The sequence below is a fragment of the Palaemon carinicauda genome, chromosome 13 (genome assembly GCF_036898095.1).
Source record: "Palaemon carinicauda isolate YSFRI2023 chromosome 13, ASM3689809v2, whole genome shotgun sequence".
Taxonomy (NCBI): domain Eukaryota; kingdom Metazoa; phylum Arthropoda; class Malacostraca; order Decapoda; family Palaemonidae; genus Palaemon; species Palaemon carinicauda.
In genome coordinates this window covers 118,160,267-118,175,266 of record NC_090737.1, presented here as the reverse complement: position 1 = coordinate 118,175,266, position 15,000 = coordinate 118,160,267, and the positions used below count along the sequence as shown (strand labels likewise).

General features: G+C 32.8%; 1 protein-coding gene across 1 annotated transcript; it reads right to left on the bottom strand.

The window, feature by feature from the left end:
* Positions 1-1,235: 1,235 nt before the first annotated feature.
* On the bottom strand, positions 1,236-7,821 carry LOC137652036 (gamma-butyrobetaine dioxygenase-like). Its single transcript, XM_068385255.1, has 9 exons — positions 7,534-7,821; positions 6,027-6,147; positions 4,601-4,800; positions 4,263-4,394; positions 3,312-3,505; positions 2,988-3,093; positions 2,559-2,773; positions 2,155-2,315; positions 1,236-1,668 (listed from the first exon to the last, which is right to left on the bottom strand). Exons 1-9 carry the CDS (start codon positions 7,603-7,605, stop codon positions 1,508-1,510), a joined length of 1,362 nt encoding a protein of 453 aa, XP_068241356.1. The 5' UTR covers positions 7,606-7,821; the 3' UTR covers positions 1,236-1,507.
* Positions 7,822-15,000: the final 7,179 nt, after the last annotated feature.

The following is a 15,000-nucleotide window of genomic DNA, read 5'->3' as shown; positions in this document are numbered from 1 at the left end:
TAAGGCATTAACTTTGATGATGTAGTTACGATAGTAAACTATAACTATGTAAGATTATTATTATTATTATTATTATTATTATTATTATTATTATTATTATTGTTGTTGTTGCTGTTGACTTTTCAATAGAAAACTTTGCATGCATAAATGACTTTGCTTATACTAGTCACTAGCAACTTGTATCCAGTTGAAAGGAGTTTCGTTTTACATGTAAAAACGAATGCAAATAACCACTAGAAATCACCAATAAACCACTGCACGTATGATTTTTGAAATATGGAATTCAGTTACATATTCCTTTGTAATCAAGTAATTATTATTTGAAAGTTTCATTTCAATGCTTTTTCTAATCATAAAATTGTTGATTGAAAGTTTATTTTCAATATTCTTTCTAATCAGGCAATTATTAATTGAAAATTTCTCTTCAATATTCTTTCCAAGCATGCAATTATTAATTGAAATTTTCTTTTCAATATTCTTTTTAATCATGCAATTATTAATTGAAGGTTTCTTTTCCATATTCTTTGTAATCATGCAATTATTAATTGGAAGTTCCTTTTCAATATTCTTTCTAATCATGAAATTCTTAACTGAAAGTTTCTTTTCAATATTCTTTCTAATCTAGCAATAATCAATTCAACGTTTCTTTTTAACAATTAAGTTTTGTATCAGGAAATATTTAGTACATTTTATAAATATCAAGGGTATAAAAAGAAATTACTTGGTGCTTATTTATAATTCATTAAATTAATACAAAAATAACATTTCAGTAATCAATAATATATACACAAATCGTTTTGAAAAATCACAATAATTAAAAATAAACAAAATTCATTCAAAAAAATAGGTGTGAGATGATTATGGAACTGGATCATGATGAACAATGATTTATACAATGATTATTTAGAAAAATGTTATGAAATACTTATTAAGGCATAATAAGAAGAAATTAGATTATTACACATAGTTGTTTGAACAAATTAATCTGTCACATACATATTTGAATATAGGAATGAAATATTTATAAAACTAACACTAAAAAATTACTATATATTTAATTCCCAATAACCTTTCAATATGGAGAGAATAAGGATATCGAGTTAGAATTAAAATATGACTCTTTCGATGAGCATATTTTCAAAAGCATAACAAAAATATTCACATATATATATTTTTTTTCTTTTTTTCAAAAAGCATAACAAAAATATTATTAAATTATTATTATCTTTTTTTTTTTGTCGAACTTGAAGTTCTTATTTTTCTTACATCTTGAAATAAATCCCATGAGGTTTCATTACACATCATCGGGGAAAAGTAAGAAAGTGATACGAAGAGAATAAGTAGGTCTTAGACAGATATTTCTTGAAGAACCTTAATACTGTTTTCCTCGTAACATATTTATAAAGATATCTCTTTAAAAACCTTAATATTCTTTCCCTCCTAACTTTGAGATATGAACTTTTCTTATTCTATTACTTCAGAACCAGACGAAATGGAAAACTTTTCTTTAGACAGTTCGAAGTAGGCCTAGTTTTTCCTGTATTCTCCTTCTACGGCACCTTGCTTCGTCCCAGTCGAGATACGACGATTCGATGTGTCGATCACTGAAGGCTTCGTATCCTTCACGGCCGTGGAGGCATCGCACGTTGTCCAGTGTCATTAAATCGCCTGGAAGGAAAAGAGAAGGATTTTCATATAACAGTTCCTTTCTATTTATACCTCTTTGGAATCAAACTTCAACCTTCTGTCTTTGTGTGTGCAATAAAAAATTAGGTTTTAAGTAATATATCTTATAATGACAAGTTTTTTCGTCAAGAATTTTTTCTGATCTAAATCTTGTTTGAAAGATTATACTGTAGATATAACAAGATTTTACTCTACTGATAATGGCCTCCTTCTTATCTTTTGTTTTCTTTTTGTCTCATCGTTAAGAATTTAGAAACATTATTTTCTCTGAATTATTGAACGATATTCCCTTTCTATTTCTATGACTTACACATGAAGTTATCAAATGTATATTGCAACGAATGAAACTGAAGTTTGTTTTCAAATAAGTTAATGGAAATTACACCTAAACTCGTCACAAGTGATGAAATAGTTTCCAAAAATCATTTGTAAGAATCCTGCAGATTCAAACGATTATAGTAGTCTTACCGGAGTCCATCTTGAATGTTGAGGAGTTAGAGTACAGGATGTCGTTGAAGACCTTCAAGGATTCGTAGAACTTCTTGACCTTGGACGAGGGCAGGTCGAGGTAGGAGTCCCGAATGGCGTTGTTGACAGCAATGCGAATGACCTCTTTGCTGCTGTTGAGTCTGGAATTAAATTCTGAATTTCAGCACTTCAATTCTTTCTGAGATTTGGGTTTTTCTTCTTTGTTCTCAAATATGTAATTTGGTCATTTCAGTTGTCATGAAATTTTTTCAAGTTTTATAAAGAATATAAAAAGTAAGACAAATTTGTACACAACTATTTCATCCATAACAATATCTTTATGACTTTATTTTCATCTCCTATTGTCATACAGATTTTTATCAAAGCCGTCAATAGAAACTCACGTGATGACTGGGAATTTGGAGATTTTATAGAACTCCTCCATCTCCCAGGAGTAGTTGGCGTGACCTTTGTCCCAGAAGTAGGAGTCGGTGGAGGTCAAGATCTTGAAGGCCTCCGGGTGTTCCTTCCGGAGGAGCTCGGCGCCGAAGAGTCCATCTGCAATGACGCTCTCGCCTCCGGTGCCAACGTGTTGCTTCACGCAGTGGATGAAGATGATCTGAGAAAAGAGATAGCAACTATGATTAAGATAACAAAAATTTCATGAATAGTCATCCATAAATAATGTGCATTTTATATATAAAATTTCAGTAAATGTATGTTAAAAACCATTCATTATGTAGAACAGGGTCTATTGTGTGAAATTCTCAAATTTCTATACATCAAGTAGTAAAGTCTGAACACGACAAGCAAGAAGGAACTTGAGGTCTTACCCCTGCCATGTGCTCGTACTGAGGAAGGTCATTGTGCATCCCCAATTTGGCGTTGGTAAAAGCGACGTTGTTTGTGTTTGGTCTGTTAATCACGGGTGAATGCGGTCTGTTGGAGAGAGCAGACATTTACGGTCACATTACAATCAAATCCTATATTGCCTAAATAAGAGCTCTGAAACTCTGCTCTTCTTTATAATTGAATTGGTTACAGTATTGTTTCAAAACATATATAGATTGACCAGCATGACATAGGCCAAATCTACAAGCATTAGGGCAAATCTACATCTGCCAAACACGCCCTCCAGGTACCTGGTGGACACTCACCCATAATGACATTGCTTGACAAAGGCGATGTGTTCGATCATCTCAGGTCCTGCGACGTCCTTATCAGGGACGTTTTTGAGCATCGCTGATCCTTGAGTCTCCATTGTCAAGAGCCATTCAAGGAGCACCTTGTCGTCCTTCCTCATCGACTCATAATCAAACTCCAGTAGCTTGTGGTTGGCTCCCCAAGGTTCCTGTGGATTGGATTCGGGAAATGAAACTCAGCGCTGGGGCCTGTGAGACCATTCAGCACCGAATTACATTTAGGGTAGAACAAGAGAGTTAAGCCATGAGGTAAAGGTTAGAAAAGGTGGGACACTAAGATTGAAGAAAGGAAACAAGAACGGAGGTAAAGTAGAAGGATATAAAGCAGGCGCAGGCAGGAACTATAGGAAGCTTGCTAAGACCATTACGTAATGCCTACAGTACACTGCGTGCGGGGCACTGACGGCACTATCCCCACGGGAAAGATTCCCATGCACAGAAATCATATCCAGTGAATGTCTGAGCTTTTATAACCATATATGAATTAACTCTAATACCATAGAAGTAGGGCCTTCATGTGTTGAGTTTCTATATCTAAGCAAATACATATTGGGATGAGGTTGCAAGTCCCACACCTTCACCCAATAAAAGGGTCAATGGACAGATGGGCCAGCAAATGGCTTGAATTATTTTAGCTAATCCTAAGATCAGAGTAAATAAGGGGCCACCATACAAACTGGAGTTGAATATTTAATTTTTTACTATTCCAATATATGTACTTATATACATGTATGTATGTATGTATGTATGTATGTATGTATGTAGGCCTATGTATGTATCTAAAAGAGCTATTCCTCTATAGTGGATTATTTTCATTTGCAATAGATAGTAATTTCCTTGAGTAAATCATTATCAAATGAATTTAGTTTCTGCCAGGAATACAGAAGAGCCCCAAACCCTAGTTACCTTGGGCAGGGCATAGACGTCCCTCCTGAGGGCTCTGGCCTCGGGGGTGAATGCCCTGGCATGGAGCCACTCGGCAGGGTACTCGGATCGGTGTCCGTCACTCCATTCGATATTCAAGGACTCGTCATTACTCTGGAAAATATGATTTCCATATATAGTTATGAACAGAGATATATTGTATAATATAAACAACTGGCGTTAAATATGCAAGTATATATATTGTTAAGTAATTTTAACAATAATGAAGAGATGATAAATATTAAGTTGAATAATTCCGTAAGAAGAAATGAAGACACGTGTCCTTCTCTCTTATGCCTGAAGTGAATTAACATTAATACCTGGATGTCCATCGCCTGGATTTCGACGTCGAGGTCTGAGAGGAGGCATTTCCTGCCCAGGGCCTCGCTGCTGTAGCAGTCGGGGCAGCGGCAGTTATCCCTGAGCCAGACGTAGGGCATCGGGCTCTCCCGGCCGTCACCGAATTTGACAGTCACAGAATCTCTGCTCACTTGAGCCGAAGAGATTGGGACGGAGGGAACTGCAAGAGAGAGACAGTTAGTTAGTGGACTCTCTCTCTCTCTCTCTCTCTCTCTCTCTCTCTCTCTCTCTCTCTCTCTCTCTCTCTCTCAAATATTTTAATGGTGTTTATTTCATAGTTATATAATTATTATTAAAACTAAATATATAACAATAACAAGGCAATTAGACAATCTCTCTCTCTCTCTCTCTCTCTCTCTCTCTCTCTCTCTCTCTCTCTCTCTCTCTCTCTCTCTCTCTCTCTAAGATTTTTAATATTTTGTATATCACAGTTGTGTGAAATTATTAAAACTAAATAACAATAACGAGACTTATACAGCTGTTGCTTTACATTTATGGTTTTCACTCAATGAGCCAAAGATTAGGCAAATGTTTTCCTGTTTTATGAGATTTGTGTAAAATTTAGGAATGAGTATTTTTAAAGTTATTTGGAAAAACGTATGGCAATTACCATTGTTTTTGAGTTTTACGCATTGTACCCCTTTCGTCAAATACCATTCTGTGTATCTTTAACGTGTTTATTTCCATGTAACATACAACCTCTATCAAATACATACAGTGGGACACATAAATTCCTGGTACACCTCGCTCTGGCTAAGTGCAAAATCTCACTCCCATTCTGCGCTGGGAGATCCTGCATTTAGCCCCACCCACTACTTCTGTCATCTCTCCTTGAAATATCTGTTTGGTTACTCTCCGTGCAGTAAGAGTGTGACAGTGTGCATTACCTCAGAGCGATGGGTGCCAAGAATTCCAGTGTTAAACTGTACATTATTTTGTATCGTAAGATTGAGTAAAATGGTAGATAATATGAGTATATTGATGCATTTTCCTCAAAACACAATTAATAAATGTAGTTGCCAACACAATGAATGTGTAGTTGCTTACACAATTAATAAGTGTGGCTGCCTACATATTTAATCAATATAGTCGCCTATACAATTAACTTTTGTAGTTGCCTACATAATCAGATAAATATAGTTGCCTTTCAGAACTAAATTGATCATTGTCATCCAAGAAAATACTATATTCATTTTTTTTTTTTTTTTTTTTTTTTTTTTAATGAGGCGCATTTGCACCGACTCATAAGGGTGCCCTTTCAGCTCGGAAAAGTTTCCTGCTAGCTGAATGGTTGGACAAGATAATTCTAACCAATCAGTAAGTAGGAAACTTTCCCAAGCTAAAAGGTCATCCCTGCGAGTCAGTGCAAAAACGATCCGTTCTTACCTGGCAGTTCCTTCCGCTCCTTCCGTTCCTTCACCTGATATTGCTGTTGGGCGTTGGCTGCAAGACTCAGAGGTCGGGTGACCTTACAGTTGATGCATTTCTTGTTGCAAATCAGTCTCATCTGAAAGACGGACGGGATTGGATCGATGGACGTTCAGAAGTTCGAACTTTGTTTCAAATGCAATTATGTTCAATTATACGTAGCTTAGTTTTATAGGAAATGTTTTTTTTTTTTTTTTCATATAGTTTTCTGTATTGGAGCTCTCATATTGCTATTTCGCTATTTATGTATTTATTTCTTTATTTTCTTTTATTTCTTTATTACTTTTCATTTCCAAGGTTGTATATTTGTTAATAATAATAATAATAATAATAATAATAATAATAATAATAATAATAATAATAATAATAATAATAATATACATGAAATGTTAATCTATATACAATGTATACATATGTATATTTGAAAATAGACAAGCCTATGGTGGCCTACATATATATCTATATGAAAAACCATCCAATTGCATTTATGTATGTTATCTAAATCTACCTAAATTCATGAACAACAAAGGATTTTATTTTCTCTATATATTGAAAAAAATATGTATATTACACGCTCTCATATATAACTTAAAATCATTTCCTGATGATTTCCAAACAAAAGTTATTTGTTCTTTTTCAATATCTTTTAGAAATGTTTCACTTCTTTTGTCTTCAGTCATGATAAGGTTAACGAACCGACTACCTTTGTTAAACAAAAAATAAAAAAAATTTTATATGGGAAGAAAGAGAATATTTCTTTGGGAATATATAGTATTTTGAATGTAATATTTACAAACCTTAGTGTATATATTGTATATTGCTTTATTATGTAATATAAAATCTATCATTAAATATATAACGAAATTGTTGAACAAATAATAGATCTTTTCTCATTATGATACGACAACGGTATTTTCAAAAATATAGAATATTTATAAAACACCATTTGAATCCATCATGGAATGAACTAAAAAAAAACTGATGTAGCAATAATAATAATAATAATAATAATGATAATAATGATATTAATAATGATGATAATAATAATGATAATAACAATAAAAAGAAGAAGAAGAAGAAGAAGAAAAAGAAGAAGAAGAAAAAGAAGAAGAGGAAGAAGAAGAAGATGATGATGATAATAATAATGATACTAATAAAGATTTATGAATTTTTCTTGGGACATATCGCCTGTTGTTGAGGCCGGGAATACCATCTAGGGCTTATGTTGAAAGGAGGAAAAAGTTCAAGTAAAAGGCTAAGGCATCTAGGGTCCGATATGGACACTAGAAAGACACTTTGATAATGACTACAGTGCGCCAGGTGAGGTGCACTAACAACACTGCGCTCCGACGAGAAATAACAGTATATAATAATGGTGATCGAAAGTCAGATTTGTGGGGAGAGAGACAACTCTAAACATATATTCACATTTTGACGAAGGAAAAATTCGTGTTAAATCACTAACCTGTTGGACGGTAACATTTCTGAAGGCAGCTACCCCGCTGAGGAGAGCTCGGGCTGTGGAGTGGTGTGACATTACTTTTTTCTGAAACTTCGAAGCAAAATACCACTGTTGAAAAAAATGCTTCTTGACTGACCACTTGCGTTGCTAGTCTTCTTCTTCTTCTTCTTCTTCTTCGTCTTCTTCTTCTTCTTCTACTTTGTCTTCTTCTTTTTCTTCTTCTGTTTATTCTTGTGATCAGCACTGGAAACTGTGTTTTCACGCTAAGGCTATTCTGATAGTCTTCCTTCTTCTTCTGATCAGTACTCAAAGCTGTGTTTTCTCGCTATGACTGTCCACGAACTGAATGCTTCCCTGGCTCATCTTTCGCTCTTTTATAGGAGACGAGTCGAAGGTGGACCTGACCCTGCTCTTGTCAGTGGAATCAGTGACGCATTTCTCGCACCACTTAGCGCTTGATAAATTCTCTTATCAGTGGTCAGTTCGTATGCTGCTGTTTCTCTCCTTCGTCGAGCTTTCTGGAAGGCATTACAACATTCATACAATGTATATTGTAATAATGTTATGAGTAATCTTAATCTGATGGTACACTCTCACTGATGAGAGAAGTGGTTATCAAAGGTTCAAACAATATTAATCTATATCTTCAGTACATAGTATATGTTTGTTAGTACACTTTCACTGATGAGGAAAAAGATAAAGTTAGCACAATGAACATAACATCTTATCTGCTAAATATGTACTCGAATATTACAAGCTACTTTTGTAACCAATACAATTATTTATATTTTTTCGTTTCGTTCATAAAATCTGAATGATGATTACAAAATCTACTTTTCTGTATCCATATGAAAATTATATATTTCCCATAAGAAATAGAATAGTTAATTAAGGGTCTTACATAAATTGTTAACAACAAATACGGATAAAACTAATAAAATTAAAAAAAAAAAGTTTCTCAATGATTATAGACATACATATATATATATATATATATATATATATATATATATATATATATATATATATATATATATATATATATATATATGTATATATGTATATATGTATGTGTGTGTGCAAAAGAATCACAAGAAAAATTAAATAAACATATATGTGATATATAAGTCCTGACTAGTTTCGTGATACTTCTTCAGATGACTGATTTATTGAGCGTGGTCTCTATATATTTAATATGGTTTAGTGAGAGTATGAAGATACATTCAGATATTTACAAAACAATGCTCCATACCCAAACAAACTACCTGGACTTATATTTTTGGGTGTTTGTGGGCAAAGTCCATACCCACTTAGCCAGGTAAATTTTAAGCCTTCCAATACAGTCTCTTTATATTCAATTGCGTTAACCTTAACCATATAAATACATAAACATATATATATATATATATATATATATATATATATATATATATATATATGTGTGTGTGTGTGTGTGTGTGTGTATAAATATGTATATATAAATATACATAAATATATATATGTGCATATACATATATGCATATATATACGTATATTCATATATATGTATATATATTTATACATATACTGTATATATATATATATATATATATATATATATATATATATATATATATATATACAGTATATATATATATATATATATATATATATATATATATATATATATATATACAGTATATATATATATATATATATATATATATATATATATATATATATATATATATACTCAAGTATTTATATACGCGCATATATCCAGTATATAAAACGTATATCTACTAGTAAGCAATTACAAATACCTGATAACATGCATATACATATTAATGAAAATATAACCCTATCAGCATGAACATAGAATTGCATACAGATCAATGCATTATTATAACATACCAATAATTAGCAACAGAGCATGCAGTACATGTATATTTATATACAATAATTATACCCACATAATAATTAGATATGAAAGATTAATTTCATATAGGCAGTCCTTATCTGAGGTAAAGTTAGTTATACATTAAGTAATTTAAGTTTTTTTTTATATAAAGTTTGCAAATCACTTTACATTTAATTGAATCTAGTTTGTACATTCCATATCCTATGTGTTATTATCAAAGGTTTCTTTTATATAACTTGGTTCTCTGATGCGTCTTTCCAATGAATTATTTGAATGAACCCGTTTCTTGACACATGATCAATTCATAATATGATTTTTATCCCTAACATAGACGAACATTGCATTATTATCTTGGGCACATCTGACACTTTTCTGATGTGTGTGTATAGTTATATATATATATATATATATATATATATATATATATATATATATATATATATATATATATATATGCATATACTGTACTGTATATATATACATGTATATATAAATATATACACACATTATATATATATATATATATATATATATATATATATATATATATAGATATAGATATATATGTTTATATGTGCATATATGTATATATATATATATATATATATATATATATATATATATATATATATATATAGATAGATAGATAGATAGATAGATAGATAGATTTTTATATATGTGTGTGAGTAAGTGTATATATACATAACTATATACATACATACATACATATGTATGTATGCATTATATATGAATATATCATAAGCATATTATGTATATACAAGAGGGAATACGTACACACACACACACACGCACACACACACACACACATATATATATATATATATATATATATATATATATATATATATATATATATATATGTATGTATATATATAAATGCATGAGGATAGATCAACCGTTTGATGTTGTTATAATAAATAAATCGTGTGATAGCAACACCCCCCCCCCCCCCCCAACAGACCACATCTCCAAGATCATCCAAGAATTACACCCAAAGATCTTGAAACATCAAATCATCTTTTCGAGAACATTGGGATGACTGACTGATAAGGAGGCACAAGAACACATGGTAGTAGAGATTACAAATCTTTAGGACTTATCAGTAGGTAAATATAAATACGTGAAAACTTGAGTACTTTCTAGGTGCGTATGAATGATCTGGAAAAATCCGGTCAAAAGAGAGAGAGAGTGATTTGTGAAGTTTAGTCGTAGTTGGCCGATTGGAAGAATTGTTTATCAGGTCAAGTTCTCCCAAGAAATCTTTTTTATATCTTTAAATGATATCATCGATTTTGGGTCTTCTTGAGTACTTCAGATAACAGTAATTTATATATGTAGTTTGTTTTATTTTTGTATTCTCTTACAATGGGTGTATTTGATGCATACGCGTTCCGAATGTTATTGTATTTCTATACATTTATTTTCCGTATGAATATTAAAGTAAATTCATATGTAGATTGAATATTGAAGATTGAAGATTGAAGATTGAAGATTGAACGGCTGCACTGATATAATTGAAGGAGTGAACTTAGATTATACATACTTGCATACTTGCATGCATACATACTTTTATTCAATGCTAAAAAGAAACTCTAAGATCTAAACTCTCTCTAATGATGACATCTAATTACACGAATGGAATGAATATGAGTTTGGAAATAAAAGAAAATTTTCACTGGATGCGAAAGAACCTTTTTTAATCGCAAAGTCATTTACTCTCTATCTATGATGAATGAAATTTTCCTTATCTCCCTACTACCCTATAGTTTAAAGTCCCTGTTCTACTCACACTATTGGAAATTAGTTTTATTAAAGTGTCTTCGAAGATATATTAAAGGTTTAAAGGTCGCTCATGAATGGCAGAGGCAAGGGACAGTGCTAACAGTTCTAGGACAAGGAATGTCTAGCAGGGGTGGGGAACCCTTTTTTGGATGAAGGCCATCTTGCAATTCCTCAATGCTCCTTAAGGCCGCATAGAATTTTGTTGGTTATTTTATCCTCCAAGTAATTTATTATTAATCTAAAGAAAGAGTGACAGGTTTTTAAAGATATAAAGCATTAAAATCTAAAATATTTGAAATAAGTACTTTTTATACAAGTAATCAGTAAATGAATTATATTGAAAACAAAATTTTAAAGTATTTCATTCAAGTTTGGGTAGTTTTCAAACTACCGTAAGTAAATGAACAATATCGAAAGCATGTCATTTTACAATTACTTTAGCTAAGCAAGTAGGTTCTTTGTATTGAAGTGATAAATTAAATCATATAATTTTTTTGGAAAAGATCGCTTATAGATATCAACAATATAACCTTTTCAAATATTCCATATTGGCAAGTAAGTACTTTTTAAACAATCACATCTCATAAAAATTCAACATCCCAGTAAAAAAAATTGTATCTGTTTAAACATAATTAGGTGTTTTCATTGAAAAACATCAATTATTTGCATTCGTAAGATGTTCAATAAATCCCTATTTTTTAGCCATCATAGCTGGAACACCATCAGTGCATAGCTTATTATAATAAGGAAGTAAAATTTAGTCCCCCTTTGTGACATTGCTTATTGCAGTTGTTAAAATTTCTGTTCCTCTTGTCCTTGCGTTAAGGTTACCCAAGGAAAGCTATTTTTCATACAATCAAAAATCATCAGTGAAAGCACAAATAAAATATTTTATGCCAAAAATCTGGAACCTGTTGACTCATCTAAAACTAACATAGATCACAGTTAGGAGATGGACAAAGCAGGAACTCTCTCGTCCTTCATACGTTAAATCACTCACTGCAACTAGCAGTTTTTCCTTATCAGCTACAACAGCTGTCGCAGCTGACAAGGAAAAACTGCTAGTTGTATTTAGGATTCATTGAATTCCAGGAAAAATTGCTTCCATTCTCTGGGAGGTACATCACTGAACACTATTTTCATATTGTCTGTGTGTACATATTTGTATGTATGTACATACAGTAGAATAATTTCAAACACACAATATTCAGTGTCAAAGCAGAAATATACTACACATACTGTACATATATCAATGGCCATAGAAGGCCGCATTTGATAGTCCAGAAGGCCATATGCGGCCTTAAGGCCGCAGCTTCCCCATCCCTGACTCTAGCCAATGGCTGCTGATGACTCAGCAGGTAGACCTATAAGCTTCCACAAACCCGTTATCCTCAGCTCACAAGGAGTGTAAGGATAGAACCCTTTGCTCCAAAGAGTATCAGTTAGTGGGATATTGATGATCAATTATTACATTATGAAGTAATAGCATTTAACCATATTTTCCAACATGAAAGGAGTAATGTTTCTTGTTTTTAGAATAATCGGGAATATATTTCTGATGAAAGACATTACTGAAATAGTCAGAGAAACTATTTCAAAAGAGATATATAGAAATAAGGGTTATTCTCTGACAGTTTGACTCTCATCCCTTAAAATTGAATGTAGAATTATATTGAGCCCATGTGGACAGCAAAAAACCGGAGATATGAAAGTCAAAGTACTTATTAATTTCAATGAGTTATTGGGCCTCCTACTATGTTGAACGCAGTAATGTAATAATTCAATTACATAATATACATACGCACTGGCGAATAAATAATTTCATACGATCCTACTTAAATTATCAATGACGGACGGATGTGTAATTACATATAGTGAAAAAATAAGAATCTTACCAAAAATTAACATCATTATCATATTTTTTAAACATTGAGGGGAACCTCACCATCTTTGTGGGAGCCTATAGGTCTACCTTCTGAGTCATCAGCAGCCATTGCCTAGCCCTTCCTGGTCCTAGCACTGTTCCTAGCCTCTGTCATTTATGAGCGACCTTTAAACAGCCATTGCCTGGCCCTCCCTAGTCCTAACTTGAGTGGAGATAGGGCTTGGGCGTGGATCATACTTATGTTTGGTCAGTCTCTAGGGCATTGCCCTTTTAAGGCCATTGTGACTGTCCTTTGCCTCTGCCAATCATGACCGACCTTTAAACAGCCATTGCCTGACCAACCCTGGTCCTACCTAGGGCGGAGATGGTGCTTGGGTGTGGCCCACACTTATGTTTGGTCAGTCTCCAGGGCTTTGTCCTTCAAAAGGCATTGTCATTGTCCTTTGCCTCTGCCATTCATGAGTGGCCTTTAAACCTTTAAATAATAGGATTACTCGAATCCCTTAATATCCCAAATTATCATCCAATAATTAACGAAGTCACGTAAGAGAAAACGGACGAAAACGACGAACAAAATCAAGTCATTCTCCTTTAGTGAAGCTGCTTTGAACGACGCCCAACTTTCCCCGCTCTGTTCCATTCATCCACATCGCTTTTGTCTCCCTGGAAAACTTTTAGCGCCCGTACATAATACACATATAGGCATCCAGAACCCCCCCCCCCCCTCTCTCTCTCTCTCTCTCTCTCTCTGGTTTAAATTCCACCCTACAGAACCTCAACCGAGTTCCTTTGTTACGGAAGAGGGAACTTGGATAAAGGAATTCCGAAAACAGTTACAGGATACGCTGACGAGGGCGATGGAATTATTTCGGACGAATGCTTTAATTCGTGTAGTCTGCAATGATGAGATTAGAGATTATTATTTTTACCGGGTAAAGATGATGAATAAAGCGTACTGAATAGATTATTATTATTATTATTATTAGTATTAGTAGTAGTAGTAGTAGTAGTAGTAGTAGTAGTAGTTAGAGCTAAGCTACAACCCTAGTTGGAAAAACAAGATGCTATAAGCCCAAGGGCTTCAACAGGGAAACTAGCCCAATGAGGAAAGGTGATAAGAAAACAGATAGAATAGTGTTTCTGAGAGTAAAATTAAATGCGAAAAAATTAATCCTTGTCAATGGATATGACTAAAGAATAAAAACTACTAAATAATAATTGTAGGGAAACAGTTTTGCTCGCTATTTCTTATTCATTCATAAGTAAAACATGAATATGGTAATGAACGTAAATTAATATTCCAAATTTATTGATTTTTCTTAAAATAATATTTATTCGAAATCTTTCCCAAAGCAAAAAAAAACTAAAAGAAAGCAGTATTAAGATGATATTGGCTAGAGCAATGTAGTTTTTGAAGAATTGTTGTCAATGCAGGCATGTTAGTCAACTCTTCAAGAATAAGCTTCTAAAAATATAGAAGAATATGTTACTAAATTAGAGAAAATGTTCAAAGCATAGAATACCAAACGGGGAAAGGAACTCTGAATTTTATCTGTTTGATAACCGGACACAGCTGATAAAAGCAGATATATCTGGGAAAATACTTTCAAAATAGTTCCTTTTCTTAAAGAACAGATCGTGATTGTGAAGACATGGAAAACTGGGAACCAAAAGTTAGATTTATAGGAGTAGCTCTAATAAAGGACACAAATTGCTGACACAAATTGCTGACTGCAATATTAGCGCTGGAGATGAACCTGAATTCTCGAAACTATCTAGTCAAAGCAAGACTCATATTATAGGATTGGAGTCATGGGAATGGTGCCATGGGGGAAATTGTGAACAGCGCCCATTCAGTGTTGAAAATCAGGCATTAATCACG